Source organism: Bombus fervidus, chromosome 12 (assembly GCF_041682495.2).
Source record: "Bombus fervidus isolate BK054 chromosome 12, iyBomFerv1, whole genome shotgun sequence".
Lineage (NCBI taxonomy): Eukaryota > Metazoa > Arthropoda > Insecta > Hymenoptera > Apidae > Bombus > Bombus fervidus.
Genome location: NC_091528.1, coordinates 2,501,678 through 2,522,688, shown reverse-complemented (window position 1 = coordinate 2,522,688; position 21,011 = coordinate 2,501,678). Strand labels below are relative to the sequence as shown.

At 35.0% G+C, this 21,011-nt stretch overlaps 3 protein-coding genes across 5 annotated transcripts; 2 read left to right on the top strand and 1 right to left on the bottom strand.

Moving 5' to 3' along the window:
- The first annotated feature begins 31 nt into the window (after window positions 1-31).
- Med16 (mediator complex subunit 16) lies at window positions 32-5,567 on the top strand. Of its 3 annotated transcripts, none has more exons than XM_072014704.1 (14): window positions 32-172; window positions 453-614; window positions 693-891; window positions 967-1,213; window positions 1,298-1,453; window positions 1,538-1,710; window positions 1,794-2,121; window positions 2,204-2,411; window positions 2,524-2,698; window positions 2,800-2,946; window positions 3,043-3,256; window positions 4,937-5,046; window positions 5,122-5,267; window positions 5,344-5,567. In XM_072014704.1, exons 1-14 carry the CDS (start codon window positions 111-113, stop codon window positions 5,465-5,467), a joined length of 2,451 nt encoding a protein of 816 aa, XP_071870805.1. In that variant the 5' UTR covers window positions 32-110; the 3' UTR covers window positions 5,468-5,567. The 3 variants fall into 3 exon arrangements, 2 of the variants coding, with proteins under 2 accessions (XP_071870805.1, XP_071870806.1); XM_072014705.1 differs by having other exon boundaries at window positions 35-172; window positions 468-614; XR_011801331.1 differs by lacking the exon at window positions 5,344-5,567 and having other exon boundaries at window positions 4,879-5,046; window positions 5,122-5,161.
- LOC139993203 (uncharacterized) lies at window positions 3,327-4,950 on the top strand. Its single transcript, XM_072014706.2, has one exon. It carries the CDS (start codon window positions 3,577-3,579, stop codon window positions 4,702-4,704), a length of 1,128 nt encoding a protein of 375 aa, XP_071870807.1. The 5' UTR covers window positions 3,327-3,576; the 3' UTR covers window positions 4,705-4,950.
- A 229-nt stretch (window positions 5,568-5,796) lies between the features above and the next one.
- Txl (Thioredoxin-like) lies at window positions 5,797-7,994 on the bottom strand. The gene is made up of 4 exons (XM_072014707.1): window positions 7,773-7,994; window positions 7,109-7,376; window positions 6,379-6,662; window positions 5,797-6,290 (listed from the first exon to the last, which is right to left on the bottom strand). Exons 1-4 carry the CDS (start codon window positions 7,916-7,918, stop codon window positions 6,077-6,079), a joined length of 912 nt encoding a protein of 303 aa, XP_071870808.1. The 5' UTR covers window positions 7,919-7,994; the 3' UTR covers window positions 5,797-6,076.
- Between the last annotated feature and the right edge of the window lie 13,017 nt (window positions 7,995-21,011).

Sequence of the window (21,011 nt, the reverse complement as noted above, 5' to 3'; positions counted from 1 at the left end):
CAAATTTTCATGCATCGCAATGCATGGATATAGTACACAAGTAATTTTGGAGTGCATACACTCATTTTCTTAGTGTTTGTTAAATTGTAATATAACATAACCTCACAACAATGGATTTACTGTATACTGTAAATAGAAAAGTCACACCAAAACCTTTTCTAAATCAAGAAAGGTATGTGAGTATTATAATTTTTTAAAATTTTCATAGATATTAAATATTTTATTGAAAGTAACCTCTCACTGATATAATATATTTTGAGCATTTTTTATGCATACTAATATATTACAAACAAATAAAGTATTAAAAGATAACATGTATTTACCATAATATGTATATCTATTAGTTTGATATAATTGGTATACTTATTTTTATAAATCTTATGCGTATATTATAATTAAGTTTGACTCCGAGAATATACTTTTTAAAACATAATTCTTTAATGTTTATGCAGTAATCAAATTTTTAGCCTGTATGAGGGACAATCTTTATGCTCGTTATCTAGTCGTAACATAGCTGCTTTTACTACAACTACAGAATTAGATGATAACAGTGGAAAGACATGGGGATCTCATGTTTATGTTTGCGACTTAAATATGCCTTGGCATACTCATAAGTATGAAATATTTTTAAGTAATTTATTACCTGTACTAAAAATTTTACAAAATTAACCAATATTATTATATAACATTAGAATATTATCAAACAAAACTATTATTACTGCATTGGAATGGGATTTACCAGGTGATAAATTAGTTGTTTGTGATTCTACTGGACATGTCCAATTATGGATGTTTAAAGATCATGTTCTTAATGATTGGGTATTAATTGGTTCTACCTGTTTTGTTGGTGAACATATATTAGGCGCAGCTTGGTTTCATAATGGGAAAAAGGTATTTATAATATTAAGGACTTACTTTAAGGAGCCATTAGTACCATTGTTTTATAGAGGAAATATATTATTTCAGATGGGACTTGTGACAGAAAAAAAAGATAGTATTCATTATAGTGAGAAATTTAATCATTTACCCTTTGTTCCTTCTGTAAGACAGTTTGGTGGTAGAGCAGCGGAAGGTGTATTGGTAGTTTCAACCACTGGCATGGTTGGTGCTGTTATGATCACAAAAGACTTTCAGAATCCTATTTGTTCCTCTACTGAAAGTTTAGGCAGCACAAGGCACAGAATAACAGCAGTTGATTTATGTTATGGGAAAAGTACATATATAATCATGTCTTAATTAACATTAAGATACTTTAATAACAACTAATAGATCAATATAAAATATTGTAAACTTTTAGATGGCCATATTCTGATAGCCATAAGTAGTGGAAATATTTGTTTGCCAATCAGGTGTTATAGAGTACTAGTACGTAAAAATGATGATAAGTGTACCATTACATCACAAGCACTGCCTAGTTTTTTCCTACAGGATGGTGCACCAAAGGACAATACATGTAAAGTAGAAAAATTTATAATTAATACTTATAACTGATCATGCATTGCCAGATTTTAAAATACAAAAATTTTCTTTTTCTTAGATACAAGTGTAACGCATTTAAAGTTTGTAGTTCGAGAAGATGCAGATTCTTTAGTTATTGCTGTTAATAGCGATAGTGGTGGTATAGTCGAAGTATGGGAATTAAGGGAAAAATCGCAACCTGTTCATAAGTTGTTTCAGCCCAAAACATTAGAACCATTTAAAACTGTAGTGGTATGTGTTCAAATTGGAAGGATTATGTACATAAAATTTGTCTGATTTCTGCTTAATTGTATATTTTTGACACAAATTTATAGGTATGGCAGCATCAATCGCAATATCGTTGTCAGTCACCAATAACAGCGATAGCGACTACAAAATTATCTATAGTCACCACATTACCTCCCCCAAGTTACGTTGTAGTAGCTTTAGCAGATTCTTCAATACATTGTTTAAGTCGTGATTGCTTAAAAGAAGTAGCTTATTCTTCTCTGAATATGGCATGGCGGTCTGAAGAGCCAAATAATAAGTACTTTAGAAATTCGGTTTCAATAACGAATATAGATCTATCTTGGCTAGGTTGTGTACTTTTAGCATGTGATACACGCGGAAATTTGTATGCATATAAATTGCTACCTGATGGAGGTAATTCAGTTTACAATAAATTTATATAAGAAACAGTGTCCTCAAAAAATATAGTATACTGTATTACTGATTCCTTTTACAGGACCATCATTGACATTAAGTTATGCTTGTACGTTATTAGAATATTGTTTAGTAACAGGATTAGATTGGTTGGATATACTGTTGTGTTTGAGGTCTTCGATGATCGAGCCATTGTGTGAGAGATTAGATGTTTCTTTTAATAGACAATTACAGCCAATACAACAGTATCATTATATCCAATTTCTTTGCATCAAAATATCATTGTACAGGTTTCGTATTACTTTTATATTTAAAAATTGTTCTTATGAAAGTCTGTGGATCTGTTTCGTGTAGTTTTCGTGTAGTTATCGCGCAGGATCACCACTAAAAATGTATTTTCAGGATGCTAGTATCAGGACAAAGTAAGGCGGCAGATTTGTCGTCGTTGCTTATGATACATTCAGTAGCAACAGCATTTAAGTCATTATTACGTCCATCAGATTTAATTTCTCATGATAAGGGACCAGCAGAGAGTTTAGCAGCAGTAATTAATGATGCTATTACTGATGTAGATAAGGTAAAAATGAAACATATTTTTCATACATTTATATCCTGGTGGATAATTAATGCTTAATTGCATGTAATAGTTGTAGTAGATAATTAATATGTTATTGCTAGGTACTTTTACATCTCGATCCCAAAGAATTTACCGTAGAACCAAGTACACTCCAGTCGTTGCAGCAATTAATTCAATGGGTCGCGGATCTAGCTCTGAATCTTTTAGCCCGTCTTCCGGAGCAGCGATTGCAAATGAAATCTGGCGGTGTGAGTATTGTAAATAAATTTCGATAAATATAATTATTCCTTTGTCTAAACTAGCATAATCATACTCATTTTTTCTTTTACGTAATATCGACGCAGTATGAACTCCTGAAGGACCACAAGGCCTTAAATACATTGAGAGAACTGCTCGTAATTATACGTATATGGGGTTTATTACGTCCTTCGTGCCTTCCAGTATTTCTTCGTAGTGCCGATAATCTTGATGTATTGGCCTTGTTATTCCGTTTATTATCAAAATTGGTTCAGCCGAATGGAGATGGCCAAACTCAGCAGGTAGACGATGGTTTAATTGGTAAGCTCGTTCATCATTGTTATGTAGTATTATAAATAGTATAAATGTATCAATACTTATTTATATGAATAACATGTAGTGAAATGATTGATAATTCGTGTATAACATCTATAGCTAGCCGTTGAAACTTTATCGTAATATGTTGGTTAGTAGGAAGTAAGATAAGACACCACTTCCTCGTGCGTTTGAAAGGAATTACAGATTTTTTCATTCAGTAGCGGTAAATGTATGCTAATGAGTATACATGAAATGCAAAAATATAAGAAATATATAGTGTGATAGTGTTATAATTTTTCGATTTTCTTTTTATACACTTTAAAATGAGTGAGAAACTTGCGGCAAAACATACAAATTCGGTAGCTTTAAAAAAGCACAAGCTATTGTTAAACAGGAGTGAATCGAGAAGTTGTTGCCCATATTCGAGACCGCATAGATTAGCCATATTTTGTATAATAACATGCTGTATATTTGTACTTTATTGGATCATATTGTCTCCTCTTTTGATCAGTGCTTATCATTCAGGCAAGGCTAAAAATTGGTCCAGTGGATGGTTTATTTTGAATTGGATTATCGCATTTCTAATTTGGCTTTTCATTATGTTATGCTTGCTTTTAATTTGGAAATGTTTCGAAATTAAACATTATGATGACGATGTTAAACTGCAATCCTATGGTACAAATGATACTTTGAAATCGGGGACTTTGATTAATACGAAACTCGATCATTCGCAAAATGTAAAACTGAAAGATACAAAACAAGATGGATCTCCGGACGATTCAATTTCTGATAAAGATAAAATTGCCTGTGATAAATCAAATATGGATATTTCGGATAAATCTCGGCATAACAAAGTTAAAAAGTATAAAGATCTTCCCCCTCTTGTGATTCATCGTCGTAATTCAGGTAATGAGGTCGGACGTATTGGAACTATAAATATGGAGAAAAATGTTATTAAAGATGAAGATATACCCACGTCAGGAAATGATACTTTAAAAAATCAAAGAGAATCAATGAAAGATTACTTAAAATTGGTAGCAGTTACACCACAAGATGAATTGGACACAAAGAGTCCGAAAGGATCTCTTTCTCCAAGAGAATTATTTTTTATCGACCTCATAAGAGAAGCTGAGAAAGCTGAACAAAACAGAACAAGTAATCCTCAAGGAACGGAAGGGAACCAATTTTTCCCAAGTGATTTTTCGCTGGTTAGAAAAGATGTTAACGAAGATAAGAGAGAAAAGCAAAAACCAACTGATACTCCAACAAATAAACAGCAAGAAGTAACGTATTTTATCGCGGATGTAAGAAGTCCGAAAAGGGAAAAAAATGAAGTATATTTAGAAATCGAGTCAGATCAAGAATCAGCCAAAAAGTGGTGTGTGTGTTTGAATAACGAAAAACCAATCCTTGTATTACAAGCTGATTCCAAGGACGATTCCAAAAATTAAGTTGTTTTATCCGAAATATAATTAGATATTCCGTAGTTTAAGAAAGTATCTAAATCAATCATTTTACTACTAGTTATAAATTCCTGCACTATATTATATACATAGAATAATACATAATGATAGTAGGATAGTCAAGGAGGTATAAGAAAATACTTCACAGTAATCTTTTTGGAGAGGGCAATAAAATAATAAATGTAATAAAGTATATGCTACGACAATGACTTTCTTCCAGATGATTGTTGCTTGCTACCTAATCAGATTATGATACCACAATTACATCAGGGCAATAGCATAACAGCTATAGCTACACCTGTACTATTTTATCAAAACTTTCCTTTGCAGGTAAATAGAGAAGAATATTCTCTCATCGATTCAATAAATGATTTGTAATTATCTTTAATTTTATTTTAATCTTAGTTAGAATATGGCATAGAACCTGAACAATTGCTATTTGTACCTGAACTCAATCCAGTTGAAGGTTGTATGCATAGTGGTCAGATTGTAGATGGCATTAGGCATTTGTATCTTGGAAAGCAACCGCTTCTTGTGAAACAATGTACAAGGTATTAGATATAAGTGCATTGACGAAATAATGACAAAAAAATGACGAATAAAGTAAGTTGTAAATTAAAATTCCAGGTGTGTTGGAAAAGCCCAAGTTCAAAATATGACAAGGACAGCTGCAATTAGAGCATGGGATCAAAGGTGGGCACGAGCTTGTCGTTGCGGCGGCATTTGGCGAATTCATAAAACTTGTCCCTAAATAAGTAATTTACTGAAAGTAATGTATTGAAATTTATATTACAACTACTTACGATTTTATACATGATAAAACAAATCACATTAAACATTTTTATTCAAGATATGATATATTTTATTTAATATTTTTGTAAATAATATTCTTATTTACATAGAGAGGGTAATTAGGTAGAATATTTCTTAACTTTTATTATTTATTTATTATGAGCACAACAATTTTTATTTTTTGCAACTTTGCACCTAATCATTGATTGATAGAGCACGCGTACACGTAAAAATTATCTAAATATCTTTTTAATAAACAATTATGTATAATCAGAGAAACACGTATCGTAATTATAATTTAATTTATTATACAGAATCTCTCAATAATTTATTAATAAACAAATAATTTTTGATTTATATGAATGTGTTATTATTCAATGTATATGTATGAGTGTGTGAATTTTCGAATTTTATTATATCATTCCATATAATGTATAAATCCAATATAATGTATAAATAAAGAAGAGAAAATTTAGTTCTTTTCAGTATTCTTAGGAAATATAATGGCCATGGAAAATTTATCTGACATAACATAGTCTTTTACAATCCTTCACATGTTAATTGGTTGTTAATGACTCTCCCCTTTCTTTCCATTCACTCTTTTGAATTCTCCCATGTTTGTTGTTGAAATTGGTGAGCCAAATATAGCTAGATGATCGATTCTTGTTGTTTCACCACCACTTTGATTGTCTTTTACAAATATTTGTATATTTTGTACATTTTGAAATTTCACATAACGCAAGGAAATTGGATTACCTTCGTCAATATCCTTTGGTGATAATCTGCACAAAAAAATTTAATATAATTAGAACAGATTTACTGGAATGCTATATAATATAAGCAATGTAAAATCAATGAGGCCAATATTACGTTAAATCTTGGACACTTGTATTAGAATCTGCCATGTCAAAATCAATAGTTCTTGGTTGATTAATGAATAATTTTATATTTTTTGGTCCCGTATCTTTGGGAGCTTTAATCTTCAAAGAATGCACTTTAACTGCTTGTGAAAATGCAATAGATAAAATCAGCTGTTCATCACATTCACTTTCTAAATACCCATTGTCAGAACTTAAGCATTGTAAAAAGTTGTGATCATCGGATTCATTCAAACATTCACATTGTGCCTTTGTAATGAAACTAGATAGATCCATCTGCAAAAGGTATCCTTTGAGGATTTTTGGAGTATTTATATTTACTTAATATCATATCTCATACTTTCATGTCCGATAAAGTTGGGTACAAACATCCAGGGAAATATACATATATAAATAAGAATTTTTATTAAGAGTAAAAACATCTAAATGCAATACAAGTTTTGTTTTGAACATATTGTATATTAATGACAAATTTAACTTTGGAATATGATATTTACATAATACTAAAAAATTATAAGTACATGTAATTGATGAAGCAATATAATGTATATTATATATTTCAATTGATGGTCTTTTCTTATTAATGAATATGTTATAATAATGTTAATATCCACTGCAAGAAAGTTACCACAACTTTTTTATTGGTACTTATTCCAGAAGTACACAACTGCAGCAAGAAATATTCCAAAAATATGGTAATAAACATTATCACTATTTCGTACATGTCCAGACACTGGACTCTCAGAATCCTCTGAATCTCCACTGCCATAAAATTGTTGTATTTTTGATTCTAATCCAGCCGGATCAGCTCCTTGACATAAACCCAATTTTGTTTGGTTACGATAAAATATAAATGTGGGCATTGCACTAACTCCTTGCATTGCAGCAGTCTCTGCACATTTGTCTACATCGACCTTAAGAAACACTGCATTTGGGTATTTAATTGATAATTGCTCAAATATTGGTGCAATTCTCTGGCAAGGACCGCACCTGTAGAATTATAAGATTAGCAGCAAGAGATATTTTCAAATAGTATAATATTTTCATTTGCATTGGTACTAATTATGTCAATTACAGAAACACGTAAAATTAAGTATGATTAATTGTAGTTACATTAAAATTCAACAAATTACATTTTGTAAAATACAGGTGTTTAAAACGTCGTGCACATTATTGTTTATTGCTATATCAATGACAATAGACATATAAAAATATTAAACATGACTTTGTTGGTAATGTTATAAAATAACAATAGTGTTCTAAATATGTATGAGCGTAAAAGGAACGAAAATTTGAAAGTTATAAGTCGGTGTACATAGCAAATATAAAAATTAAGTTCTTCAAGTTTTAGTAACCTTTCATTTGATATAACCCCAAAAAGCTCACCATGTTGCCGTAAAGTCAACTACGACCAATTTTGCACCTGCACTAGCCATTTCCCCGTAAAATTGGCCATCGTCATTGATTACACGTACTGCACCCATTGTATTTTTATAGCGATCTAATCCAACAAGAATAAAGGTAAAACTCATAAACTCCTATAGAAATATTGAATGACTGGCAGTTTAAGCATACAGGACTGAATTTTCGAATACGTTCAATTTTATGGCTAATTCACGTTAAAATATTTCAGGTTCGCGATTGGAGGTTCAAGCAAAGACTGTTTACACATGAGGGCGAAGAAACTGAATAGGTTGGAAACGCAGCTATATTGTAATACACATCAAAATGCGGCTTTAGGTTAACGCGCCAACTATGGAGAATTTCCAGTAAGTACGAAAAGGAGGTGTACGACTTTTTGTTGAATTTATTGAAATTTGAAAGAATTTGGTGAGTGAAAGTAACATTCCATATTGGAAAATCGTTTTTAACAATTTGTAAGAATTTCCAACCTAATTTATACGACTTCTGTCAAAAAAGCATCGTATACCTGTTGACTACGTAATTTTCAAATTGCCATATTTCTAAGCTACGTTGAAAATTCAAACGTAATCCGTAGGTACGACAATCTTTAATTGGTAGATATGATCGATATATGATAATAGAATTTGTTTCACTTTTATTCATGAAATGAATGTATGAATTATATATATATATAAGTATATATAAGTGTGTGTGTGTGTGTGTATATATATATACTTAGAAACATTCTTAAGTACTAAAATACCAATAACGTGTGTAACCTTGGAGTCTTAATATTTTATTCGCAGTATTAAATGTTACAATTAATAGTAAACAGTACTTGCTATACAATGATGAAATATATTACTACCTTCTGCAAATTTGGTCCCTAAATAAATTTTGCATCGGGGGCAATAATGTGCGGTATTTTTATATACATTAGTACAGTATGGTATCATGCACATACTATGGGAATGAAATTTACTCTTTTTTAAAAGAATACTTAATTTAAGAATACTAAACATTTTTATTTGATATATACTTACCATATGGGAAGCAAAATTACAGCCATAATGTGTGTTACATAAGTATTATAATGATAAATTTTCGTTCTGATATAACATAAACAATTTGGACAAGTTGTTTCATGCGAATATTTATCGAAATCAGTGTGTTCTGTGAATAGATGATTAAAATGTAACGATTATTATTTAACTTATACATATTTTTGCAACCAGAGGTATGTATCAAGAATAGAAATATTTTAATTTACTTTTACTCACCTTGCGTTGTACGAGGAAATTTGCATGCATTCGTTCGCTTTCTGAAAATATACTTTATGTTACACTTGAATTTAAAACGACGTTTCTGATCTGATTTGTAGTTGTTTAGTGTATACGTTTCCATAGATTTAATAAATTCATTGGAGGGATAAATATCTTAAAAATAACAGTTTTATATATTTTTAAAATCATTCAAATGTACATTTGAAAGTAGAATATGCAATTTGTACACTTAAGAATGTTTCCGCTCAAGCAGAGCTATTTAGAAGCATCGTTTAAAATTTACAGTGTAGTTTCATAGAGATTAATAATTTAGTTTTAATCACATTATAGACAGTACTTAATTAAATGCCTTTGTACACGTACGTAGAGTCGTTTCGTGTGGAGATTCTTCAACCATTATTCGACGTTTTTAAATATTTGATTGCTCCCTGATGCGAAAACTTTGTTACTTTAATTAGTTTTTGAGTTAACACTGTAATATATTATTTGTTTGCATCGGAAATTAATTACATCTCAAATATCAATCACTTATTAATGACTTATTTCTCTCAAGTATCTAATTTTTAATCATTCTTCTCTTATATAAATCTTTAGAATCTCTTGTTACTCTTACTATAATTCATATAATTACATAATCCACTAGCAACTTAGGACAATTTCTTTCTAGACTATTTTCTTGAAATAGTATACATTAATTACAATTATATCGTATTTTTGAGTAAACAATTGGTGTGTGACGACGAAAATGCACTAACGTATATATTCATTTCGCACAGGAATTTTAACCTTCTAACTATTGTTTGTATTCCATGACGAATTAAATTGTCCGAACAATACTTGGTATTAAATAACTTATTATCAGAATTACGAGCGGTAATTCAATAGAGTCGTTCTTTGAATTTCACGAAGAGGATACGTGGAAATTTGGCTGAAACGATCGATAAAAATTTCACTTACGCTCTTTCAATTTCACTCTTCAGTTCGTGACGTTTTATCAAATTTCATCATTTCTATCTCTCATGGTAAGCTAAGTTTTTAGGTGGCTACTTCTGTCCCTATACGTCAGTGTTAGACAGGAAGTCGTGTTATCAATCAGAAGCAGGAAGACGAGATGTCGCAATAGCACAAAATTCGCATGGGTGTTGTGAATAGGAAAGGAAGCGAGGTTTGAACATAGTCAGGGTGGAAAACGATGAAACGGTACTATTGTCTAAGGAACCCGATTATCAAACCAGGGGGTAATGTGGCTTTCAAAGGAAACTTGATACTTGACCTCGTAATAATCAATGCTCGACTCACCCAGCGGTTTAATTTTACTAACACTCATCGAAATTGGCGGCTCCACGAAGCTTGTGGAAATCAATTAGGTGGAGAATCGTCGACGATGGAGTAGATCTGTGTCGGTGAAGTTGGAGCCATTTTCTCGCGGTGTCTTGAAAGAGAAAATCCTGATGCGATTAAAAGGTGAAATTTGATTCGATTATGGGTTTGCTCTTTGTCTACGTCATTGTTGATCGATTTCAAAATTCTGGATAATATTCAGATTTAATTCTGTACTAGCTAACGTAGCTAATCCAGTTAGTTTTGTTTCATCTGTGAAAGATTTAACGTAATTTGGAGATAGACCTGAATTTCTATGCAGCATTATTTCCTAACTAATATTATCAATGAATTGACAAGTGGCAAATTCTAAATAATAAAGTAGTTCTTAGAATTTTACATGGAATACGATAACCTTGTCAAATTTTGACCACCTTTCAAAGAGTTTTGCGAAACTTATGTAACATGCATACAGTGATTGTCCGGATTAAGAAGTACGTACAAGTAAATTATAAGGTATAAGAAAGTAAAAGCTATATTGGTGTATTGAATAGGTAGCGGGATGTGTCGGCGTAGGGGGTATCTAGCTAAGAGAAAACCATTGTCTGGGGAACGTGAACACTATTTGCTGGTAAAGTAGATTAGGTTGGTATTGATAGAGAGAAAGAGAAAGAGAAAGGGAAAGGTAGTGGCGAAAGGGTGAGAGTGAGAGAGTGAAACTAAGATGGAGAGAGAGGACGAACGAAACGAAGGAAGATGATGAGAAGAGAGGGATGAGAGAATGGTTGTGTTCTCAGAGAGAGGCCAATATAGACGCTCGAGATGGGATATAGCAATAGAATTTCGCTTACGAGGTATAACCGCGTTAGACGATGCCCTTTGTTGTATCAGTGCGCAATTGCCTTAAGTTCTGATCTTGTCCGATATTGATGTTCGAGAGACCGGTGAAACCTCCGATAGGATACTAAGAGTTCTATTCGCCTTCGGTCGTTTCCTGACTGTGCCCAGTTAGTTACCAACTTCCTCCATTTTTTGATCCTTTTGCAAATTCTCGACAAATCAAATTTCATTTATCTCGGAACGATATTTCAGAGATGTTCGTTGCTTTTATGAAATGGCTTTCCCTGTGAATACTTCGATGGCGAATGGGAAGGACCGCTGCTACGAAGAGTACGCTAGAAATTTGAAAAGCACGCACAAAGTGTCTCTCGTTAATTCACATCTCATAGCGACAATTCAAATACAATTTTCTATGCGAATCGTCGAGAAAAAGTTGTAATTGTTGAACCGTTATCCACGAATTACGTTTTCTTATTACATGTTCATAGAATTCAATTTTATGGAAGTGTGTACAGGAATAGCAATTTCACGGTGCATTTCCTGAATAAGTAGAAACGTAGAATCCCGGAAGTCGGAATGTTGTAATTGAAGTACATTCAAAGTAGAGAATATCGTTACGTTACACGTATACATGGACCTCATGGGAACTCACCTAATTCTCTACTCTTAACTTCATATCGCTTTATCTGGCATTTTAGGTTGAACTAGGAACTAGAATGGAGATGCCTGGCAGTCCGATATTCGACCATAATGCCGAATTTAATTAGATGTCATTGCAGTAATTTCCATAAATTCTCTCCCTTCGTTTCACTTTATCGATGCTCCTTTTCTTTCTTCTTTGCGCATACGGACACGAATTTCTTGCAGATTGGGATAAAAACAGCTGTAAGGAAATGCCGCTTAAGTGCGATGATAATCGTTTCATCAAATTTTCAATTTCATATATACCAGTCTTGGTGATGTATAATTTTTCCCTGAATACGCATTGCATTATCTATATTACTGATCGGAAGAGTTTAGAAATGGCACGAGCTGTGTGCATTACGTTATTCATAATATACGACATCGTATATTTAAATTGTAGAAATATGCTCAACGCAGATGTTCTTGTGCGAAAAGTAGATACCGTATTCGCGCGGAAATTGTTGTAGCCGCGAACGTGAGCATTCTTAAATGTTGCATAGAGCGTTTCGCCTGCAGACACGAAAGCCGATATGGCAGAATAAACAAGGAGAACGAACAACGTTGTTTTATACGCTATTGGCGATTCGTGGTTGAAACGCGCCTCTATGCTGTACAACCGTGTTGTGGGCGTAATTTAATAATGAATACGTATGCGCACGTGAAGTGGTACCTGCTGATATGTAGGTACGTAACATCTGGCGGCCTATGAAATGCAGGACTGAGCAGTCTGCAGTTGAACGTTACGACCGGCAAGAGTTATGAGCCTCAACTCAATCTCCGACTACCCCTGCCTCGATATAATTGCGATACTAAAATTCGTACAACTTTGAAAACACATAAATTTCTCTCTCCCTTATCCTCTATTTCAAATGACTCGAAACACCGTATTTAATGATTGCTTTCCTACAAGAAAATAATTGCTACACTTACGAATTAATTGTTCTCTTTTGTTCTCCGCTATTTGCAAATTGGAAATTTATTCTGTGAATGAAGATAACTTCGAAACAAACTGGGAAATTTGGAATAATTTTCGGCTAAGAGGTGGGCAAAATCTGCAGTTTCTTCTTGCGTCGATGTTGAAAGAAGCGAAGAGATTAAAAAGGTGAAAGCTAGGATAGCTAGAGAAGCAGCTATTTTTGTACATATTTCTTTTTGATGAAACTGTCGTGTATCTTAAACATCATTGAATACAAATTTTAGCTCATTCGGTTTTGGTTTCTTCAATCGATCAAAGATTTATTCAAAGAAGAAAAACTTTTTCAGTAGTTTCAAAGAGTTCAATGTTCGCACGTCGACATATTTTTAAATCTCAGTTCTGTATTCAATGACTAATTAAACAGTCAAACGAACGAACAGGTGAATGACTCCACTTATCCGGGAGAAAGGTAAATTTAGTACGTAGTAAATTTGGCGTGTACATATATCAATGGGCAGACTTCTGCCATTTGCCAGATGAAAAAGAAGTTTCCGCGTGCGATACCGTTTGTATAAAAATCTCTGCGTTCGCAATGCTCCTCTCGTCGAGCCTGTCGACTTTTCAAAAAGACTTACGCGTTTCGACTATTTTCTCCTCCTCATGAAACGAATTTCTCGTTTCCTGGGGTGAATTCTTTTGTGTTGTATTTTAAATTGATTTACATTTCATCGAAATACAATCCACCTGCGTATAATTAGGGACTCCTGATGTCGTTGCGGTACGGTAAAATTAAATTTTGAATATCGATGCGAATTTCGTGAAACAATAGAGTTTTAAATTATTATTTCGCATGTATATTGATTATATATTTCATGCTTCATAAATATAAAATAATTTTAATGTTGATAATATGACGTATAATTAACAATAATGTCATTGAATAATAGAGTAGTCCGGGTTTTTTTTTCTCGTAAATATTATTCAAAATTACATCACGAATATTGTAATTATAAGTTAATTAGAGTAATTTACTTTTTTATTTAGGTTCATAATATTCTATTAGTTTTTATTGTTGTACAGTTGTATCATAGTTGAAGATTCTAATTTTGTATTTGCAAATGAATTGAAATATTAATGTCTGTATGCTCAATTCAATGGGAACTCGTTATTAGAATATTAAATTAATAATGACATTAGCACTGGCATAAATATTAATGGAGCATAATAATATATTGTATAATCTCAAAAATTGATTAGGAGACGAACACGTTCTAGAATTTGCATGAAATATATTTGTTTTATTACCAAATGAATATTAATGGATTTTATAAATTTCACAAAACAAGACCTTTCGTCTTGTTGCTGCAAATGTAGGACATATCAAATATCAACTATTTTTAGTATTTAGAACGTCATTTGCAATAGCACTGAGGGTACTATCGATTATCAATCATCCAATTATTGGCAATTTTCATGGAACACACCAATGATTACTGGAACGATGATATGACTTGATGATCGCAGTCAGGGGTTAACTATCCAGGAAAGTGTGAGATGTATCGATGGGCTGGAAGAACGAGTTCCCTTTCTCGTAGCACGCAATCCTTTATTACTCGCTGGATTAATTGATATTGATGTGACATTCCTTTCAAGATAACTGATCGATATTAATGTGCCGCACCTTGCCGAGGAAGTGGCGATTAAGGTAGCAAGATACCTAATTTGAAATCATTCAGACACGTTTAAATTCTTATGAAAGGTTAAACATTTAATATTTTTCTAAAGCTTGTGCGATAAATAACAAGGAAAGTATTATAAATCTACGATATCTACCGTAGTCGCGAGATGTGTTCTTTTTTTTTTTTCTGTAAAGAAAGTAAAATTTCCGAGTGTACTATTTGACAAACGTACTACGTTGGAGCAAATACCGTAACATCGACGATAAACGCATACTTATACATTGTGAAACAGCGTTCTTCTTGAACGTGATCCATATTTTAACCGCCTATACACTTGCACGACTTATTCGAGGAACAGAAGACCGCGATGAGCCGGAAAAAAAGAAATTCTAGACGTTTGCACAGATGATAAATCTACGGCACGTACAAGCGTGTCGGGTCCCAACAGCAAAATCGTAAAAGATATCATGCACCGCGCTATGTGTGGAGCTACGAAATTAAAGTTGACTTAAGGAAGAGCGATGCGCTCGGTGGGTTAAAGAGGTTCGCAGCTTCCGCAAATTAGTTTACGTCCGACGGTTGAACGAATAGGGATTAAAGCTAAATGTATTATTAGGGAAAACTGTGAAAATCAAAAGAAACCGAAGACAAAGAAGGTTAATCCGCTAGGCGAGGCCACCACTCATCTTGGCCTAGCTGCTTTCCTGGTTGGTTAAGCTGCTCGACCAACCGACCATTTATCAAAAACGCATAACACCTATGCAAGAAAAATCGACAATGTTTTAGCTGTAGCAAGTGGAGGAAGGTTGGCCTGCTTATGACACGGGAGATGGATGTACGAACCGAAACCTTGTACATTCTACAGGACGGCAAGAACATTATGTATTATACGCTCCCTCGCGCCGTACGGCGTACGCCAACGTTGTGTACTTGCCGATAGAATCCTCTGTGACGAGAGGATAGAGACTTTAAAGTGCAAAATCGTTTAAGGCTGATATACACGTTTCCCGACCAGAAAAACTACATGTCTTCTCGTATCCTGTGTGTTCTCGACATGACTTTCCGCTCGATAGTCGATGAGCGTCTACTATTTCTACTATCCCTTTCGATAGACAAACTAAGCTCTGCGAGTTCATAGAAATATTACTAATGAAAATTCATTTTTTCTTCTTTCTCGTTTTTGTTCTTTTACCAATAGGTTGCTGCTATTTTTAACGATCGGAAATAAGCAATTCGCGTGTGTATCTCTTATCGAAGGAAGGAAGCGTTTCCAGGTTGGTTATACGTTAATCCAAGTAGAGATCAATGAAAGTAAGTACTATTTGTGACCAAAGGAATTATCAGACTCGAACGGTAGATTAAACGCAGCGGGATTATAGGTTGGGCGTGGCGAACATTTAAAGCCGACTTAAACGCATCGGAGTATAGGAAGCCTAATAAAATGCACCCACATACTGATGGATCGCAATACCGGCATTAGTAGCTGGCACTAAAGGTTAATGTTGATTGCACGGAGTTTCGGAGCGGCCCGTAAAAATTCTGATTAACCTACCAGACGTGACAGTATGCGCTTCCCGCCCTTAAGTGCTTAGCCTGATAAAAAAACGCTCTTGTAAAGAGCGAAATATAAAATGCAGAACGATGCGACCGGCGCGGCGGCACGCGTTTACGTACAGTGACATTAAAAAATGCACGGGGAATATAAATTCTGATCTGTCCGCCGGTTTATTTAATTAATAAATAAGAAAAATTGCACGAGATGAAATGGGATAGTTAAAGCAGAACCGATAAAGTTCAACACCTTAGGTCTTCTTTAATGAAACGAAATTTATCGTTATATTAACTCCTCAGGCTTGAAATACTTCTTGACATGGAAACTTAGTCTGAATAATTTTTCTCTTTTGACAGACGCGATATCGATCTATGTAATGTATGTCTATTAATCTTTCATCCTGAACTCTTCGTTTTATCGATCGGCTTAATGTTTATTTTTTTATTTGCTCTTGTCCATCAGCAAAAATAGGCAGGTACTTTTTAGTTGTCCGTACATTCTTTCGTTTTGTATGGCAAACTATGAGCATAAATCACCGAGATCTGGTTTGCTAATTCCGATTAGAACATTGCACGATGTATAAATCACAGGGGTTTCATTTATGCTTGTTGATAACGCCACAAGGTAGACTGTGTCACTGAGAGTAATCCTCCTTCTCCTAATCTGTAACCTTGTTAAGATAATTTGATAAGGATCAATCGTCTCCCTCTGTAAATCTTTAACATTCCGTATTCCGATAACTTTGAGAAACTTCCATTAATTCCTCTAACGCCGTGTAAAACCGCGTTTTAACATTTCGGAATAGATACATTAAAATTATAATTCAACGTCTGTTTGATAATCGATCTCGACGACGAAATTCTCACGTATGAAAATAAAACTACCTAATTAGAAAAATACTGCGAAGCATTACGATGGTGACATCAGGTGTTGAGTGGAAAAAAGAAGAAGTAGAACTGGCGGAGGAAAGGAAACGCAGAAGCATGGTCGTGCAACTATGGAGGAAAACTACTCCTCAACCGTGAGCCGTAATTTTGACCTTTCAGGAACATCTGCGTGGCATCTGTACGAACGAGTCGCAGTTACCTGCAATTGACAAATTTCCAATGGGCTACTTCGTGGCATCCGCCTTCACAACAATTAGTCGTGATGAAGTTTGGAAACACTTGGTGTGTGACACTGATCGCAACTTAACGAAGCAAACACGAACTCTTAGGTGTACCTAATGTTTAACGTGGTCAAAGAACTTTCGTTGGAGGAGTAGCGGTGACCGTAAAATTAAGATCGAGTTGCTACAGAGTGTGATCGACGTTTGATACTCAGTTCCCCTTGTGGTAGCAAACTTATTACAAATCTTATGTTTAATGCTTCATTTTCTTCCGCTTCATATCGATCGATACAATAATACCGTCACGTCCAAGTGTTTGTTTTTCAAACGGGTACACGAAGTGCAATAATTTAAGTTGAAATTAATAGGAAACAAAGAAAATCTTGTAGATACATAAGTATATACTATACCTTGGTCTATCGGAGAAGATGATTTTGTCTTGCTTAATTAACCTTTCCGGAGGCTCGATAGCGCCGAGAAAATCTTGGGCGAAAATTTCGCAGATGCGCAGAATTGTTTCCAGGTTTGCGCTGACGCTATTTTCATCCGCGTAACTACCTGGCGGATTATTCACGCGGCTGTAATGTAATCCAGCTCGTACAGGCAGTCCGGTAGTTTGGGTTAGGAATTGGCGGTAGTTTCTACGCGAAATAGCAGCTCTATTCTTCAGTCTGCGGTTACGTAGTGTGAATATCTTGTGGATAGATACCTGCGACCGTGTAATCCTGGCTCGATCTAGAGAGCCAGTAATTTGGATTAGCTATTGACGTTGCATATATCACCTGCCAATTCAAGGTGTTCACGCGTCGTGTGGTGTTAACCAACGTTTCCAACGGACCAGCTGATAATCACGTATAAATGTAAACGATCTTTGCTTTCTAAGGTCGCTTCTAGCTTAAGATAACTAAATTGAAATGGAAGTAATAAACAGGTATCTATAGTTAGGATGTTCAATTTTACACCAATTCTTACAATATTTCACTTTGTTTTATCTGTTATATTCGTTTTCGATTAAGGAATCGATAAATCCAACAGCTAGTAAATTTCTAAAAAATTTGATCATAGATATTTCATGTAGTTAAAAAGTTCGATGTCTATATTAGTCAGCTAAATATACCGGTTTCGTCGTTTCGATAAAATGAAAAATTTGTGCAGTTATATCGATTACGGATACATATCTACACAATGGTCAGTGCGGAAGAATTCAATTCAGCTCAAGTTCGCGATGGTATTTGTTTTGCCGTTTTACTTGGTACGACGGAGACTTCCTAATCTTCTAAACGACATACCAGACGTACATGTACAGAGAACTTGCACATGGAAAACCGAATAGCCGAACGTGGGTGCGGCTGGACTCTAACACACAAATTGCAATCGATTATCCGAACATGAAATTCCAAAATAAACAGAGTGCCATTCCAGGATATGTCCGATGACTCCTTGGTTCCATTAAGAAGCTATTTGCATTTCTCTTAAATTCCAATATGCAATAATTATAGAATGACCTACGATGACACTATCGAATAATTCAAATTAGATGCCCCGGTACGTAAAGCATCCGCTTATTCGGAAAATGGTAACTCTAACGTTCCTTCGGTCCAAGGGAACGTCGGTGCTGTGGTTCTGGGAACCAATTTAGTCTTTAGAAAACTCTGGGCTGAAGAAAATTCAAATTTCAGGAAACTCGAGCTTACAGAGCTGAACGTACGTACGATAGACCGTGATATACGCATCGTGACGTTGTATTGGAAAATTGTATTGTATGGAAAACATGGAATGTGCATCAGGTTTAATAGACAGATGCGTTATTTACAATGCGAAGAAAATGGTTGTGAAAGCGAGATGTAGCAGTTAACAAAGTTTCCAATAACAGGATAAACAATCATTAGTTCGCAAAACTACACGTTCAATGCGCATCCAACTTTCTAATTCTTCGAAGCGCTCAACAGAGACACGGAGTTAGAACAAAAGCATTCATTACTGTTACACGCTAGTTTTGCTTCCTCCCTCTATGTATATTGATCGGTTTCGCACCCATGTAAGTTCTTCCGCACAATCAGTTGATTGCGCCAAGTTCGAGAACCTGTGTCCTACCACATCCCCTTTTCATCGTGCTCCTACGTGTGTGTCTAACTGACTCTTCTTTGTCGAGTGCATCGTGCCCGCAGGTGCAATTCGCGTTTTCCGCTCGATGTATTGCGCTGCATTAACGAGTACGACTCATTTACAAATCGCACTCTTGGGAACCGGAGGATGTTGCTCCATTTTACCGAGTTATTTTTTTAGATAATTCGCTTGTAGATTTTATCTGTCTGGAACGTATGCATTAGACAGTGTTAACCTCCCGAGACGATTAGTGAAGAATCGTGCGATTACGTGTTCTTGTAAAAGTCTTTCTTTTTTCCTGGACCTAATTTTTTACTTGCAAGTATATTTGCATAATAAAATAATAATCGATAGGAAAAATAATAATTGTGTTTCCAACGATGCCGTCGACTACAATCGACTTGAATATTTATGATAGGTGATATTAGATATACTTACCTGGTTGCCGAAAATAAAAAGTTTCGATGCATCGATTCCCTAAAAGCCGATACGTAAATGCCTCTACATTGATAGATACGATCGTTCTCTGTTCAATCCTACTCGTTAATTATACATACGAACGATTGGTATTCTCAATTATTGGTATTCTCACAAGCCATTATTCTCAATTCCCGTGTTCCCGTTAATCTAGACAGGAAAAGCACGAAGGTGCGCGTCCAACGGGTGTATCCATGAAGGCAGTATCGGGTAACGTAGCAACAATAATAATTATCACGGAGAAGTTTCCTATCCAGCGCGTCTCGCCACGCCTTTGTGAGCTGCTGGACGTTTAGCAGTGTTCCAACGTGTGTGCAAGGTTGGCACTGTTGGTATGAGGTTGGTCGTGGTGAAGGTGGTAGGAGAGCTCGGGTGAATGTCTGAGCGGGCCCTAGTGTGAGAGAGAAATTCCCAGGAGGAACATAAAGCCGTGGACAGCCGCACCGACGCGATGCCACCCTCTTTCCGGTGGCATCCTGACGCGGAGCTTGCGCTACCGCGTTTACGTGCTCCGTCACAGTGCTCGGTTATAGTGACGACGCACCACGGTGACATGCAACGACGCCGAGGAAGTCGACGCGAGACGCGTCATACGAGCAACTGTTGCATCCGCGTACTCTCTCAATTCCGAGTACCGACACTCTTTTTGCTTGCCTCATCTCTCGCCATGCCAAGAAAAATTGCTGCGGAATCGCCGAGGGATATTCGCCGGTTAAACGATGCTAATGCAATAACGTGTCGCAGCTCGACTCCGCGTCGTGTGCGCTCGTAAGGATACGATAGCAAGTATCCTCGAAGAGAACGCCCGACAGAGGATACCGGTAATTAGGAATAAAATGCTCGTTTCGAAGGGCTTTCGGGGGAAATTCGCTGGTAAAGTTGAAACAAATTGGACCAAGTCTAGATCTTTGTGTAATTGTCTACGTTGATGGAATTTAAGCAATATACTTTGAAGTATACCTTAGGCAGATTAATGCGAATAATGAAATTGAAAAATCGAGAAACGGTGTCAAATGATTTTTCAGCGCATTACACAATATTATCGATAAGCAGAGTAGGTACTCGAACGATTGACATTCGATAGAATAACAACGCGAAAGTGTGTCTGAAACGTACAACGAACCATGTACATGTTGTTTCTGCACGTGTATACAGTAATTCGTAATACATAATATAGAATGAGAGGTATATAACGCCATTTGCGAATCGTTTTGCATCGTGATAAATTTCCCCCTGCTTAAGAGAGGTGGAATGTT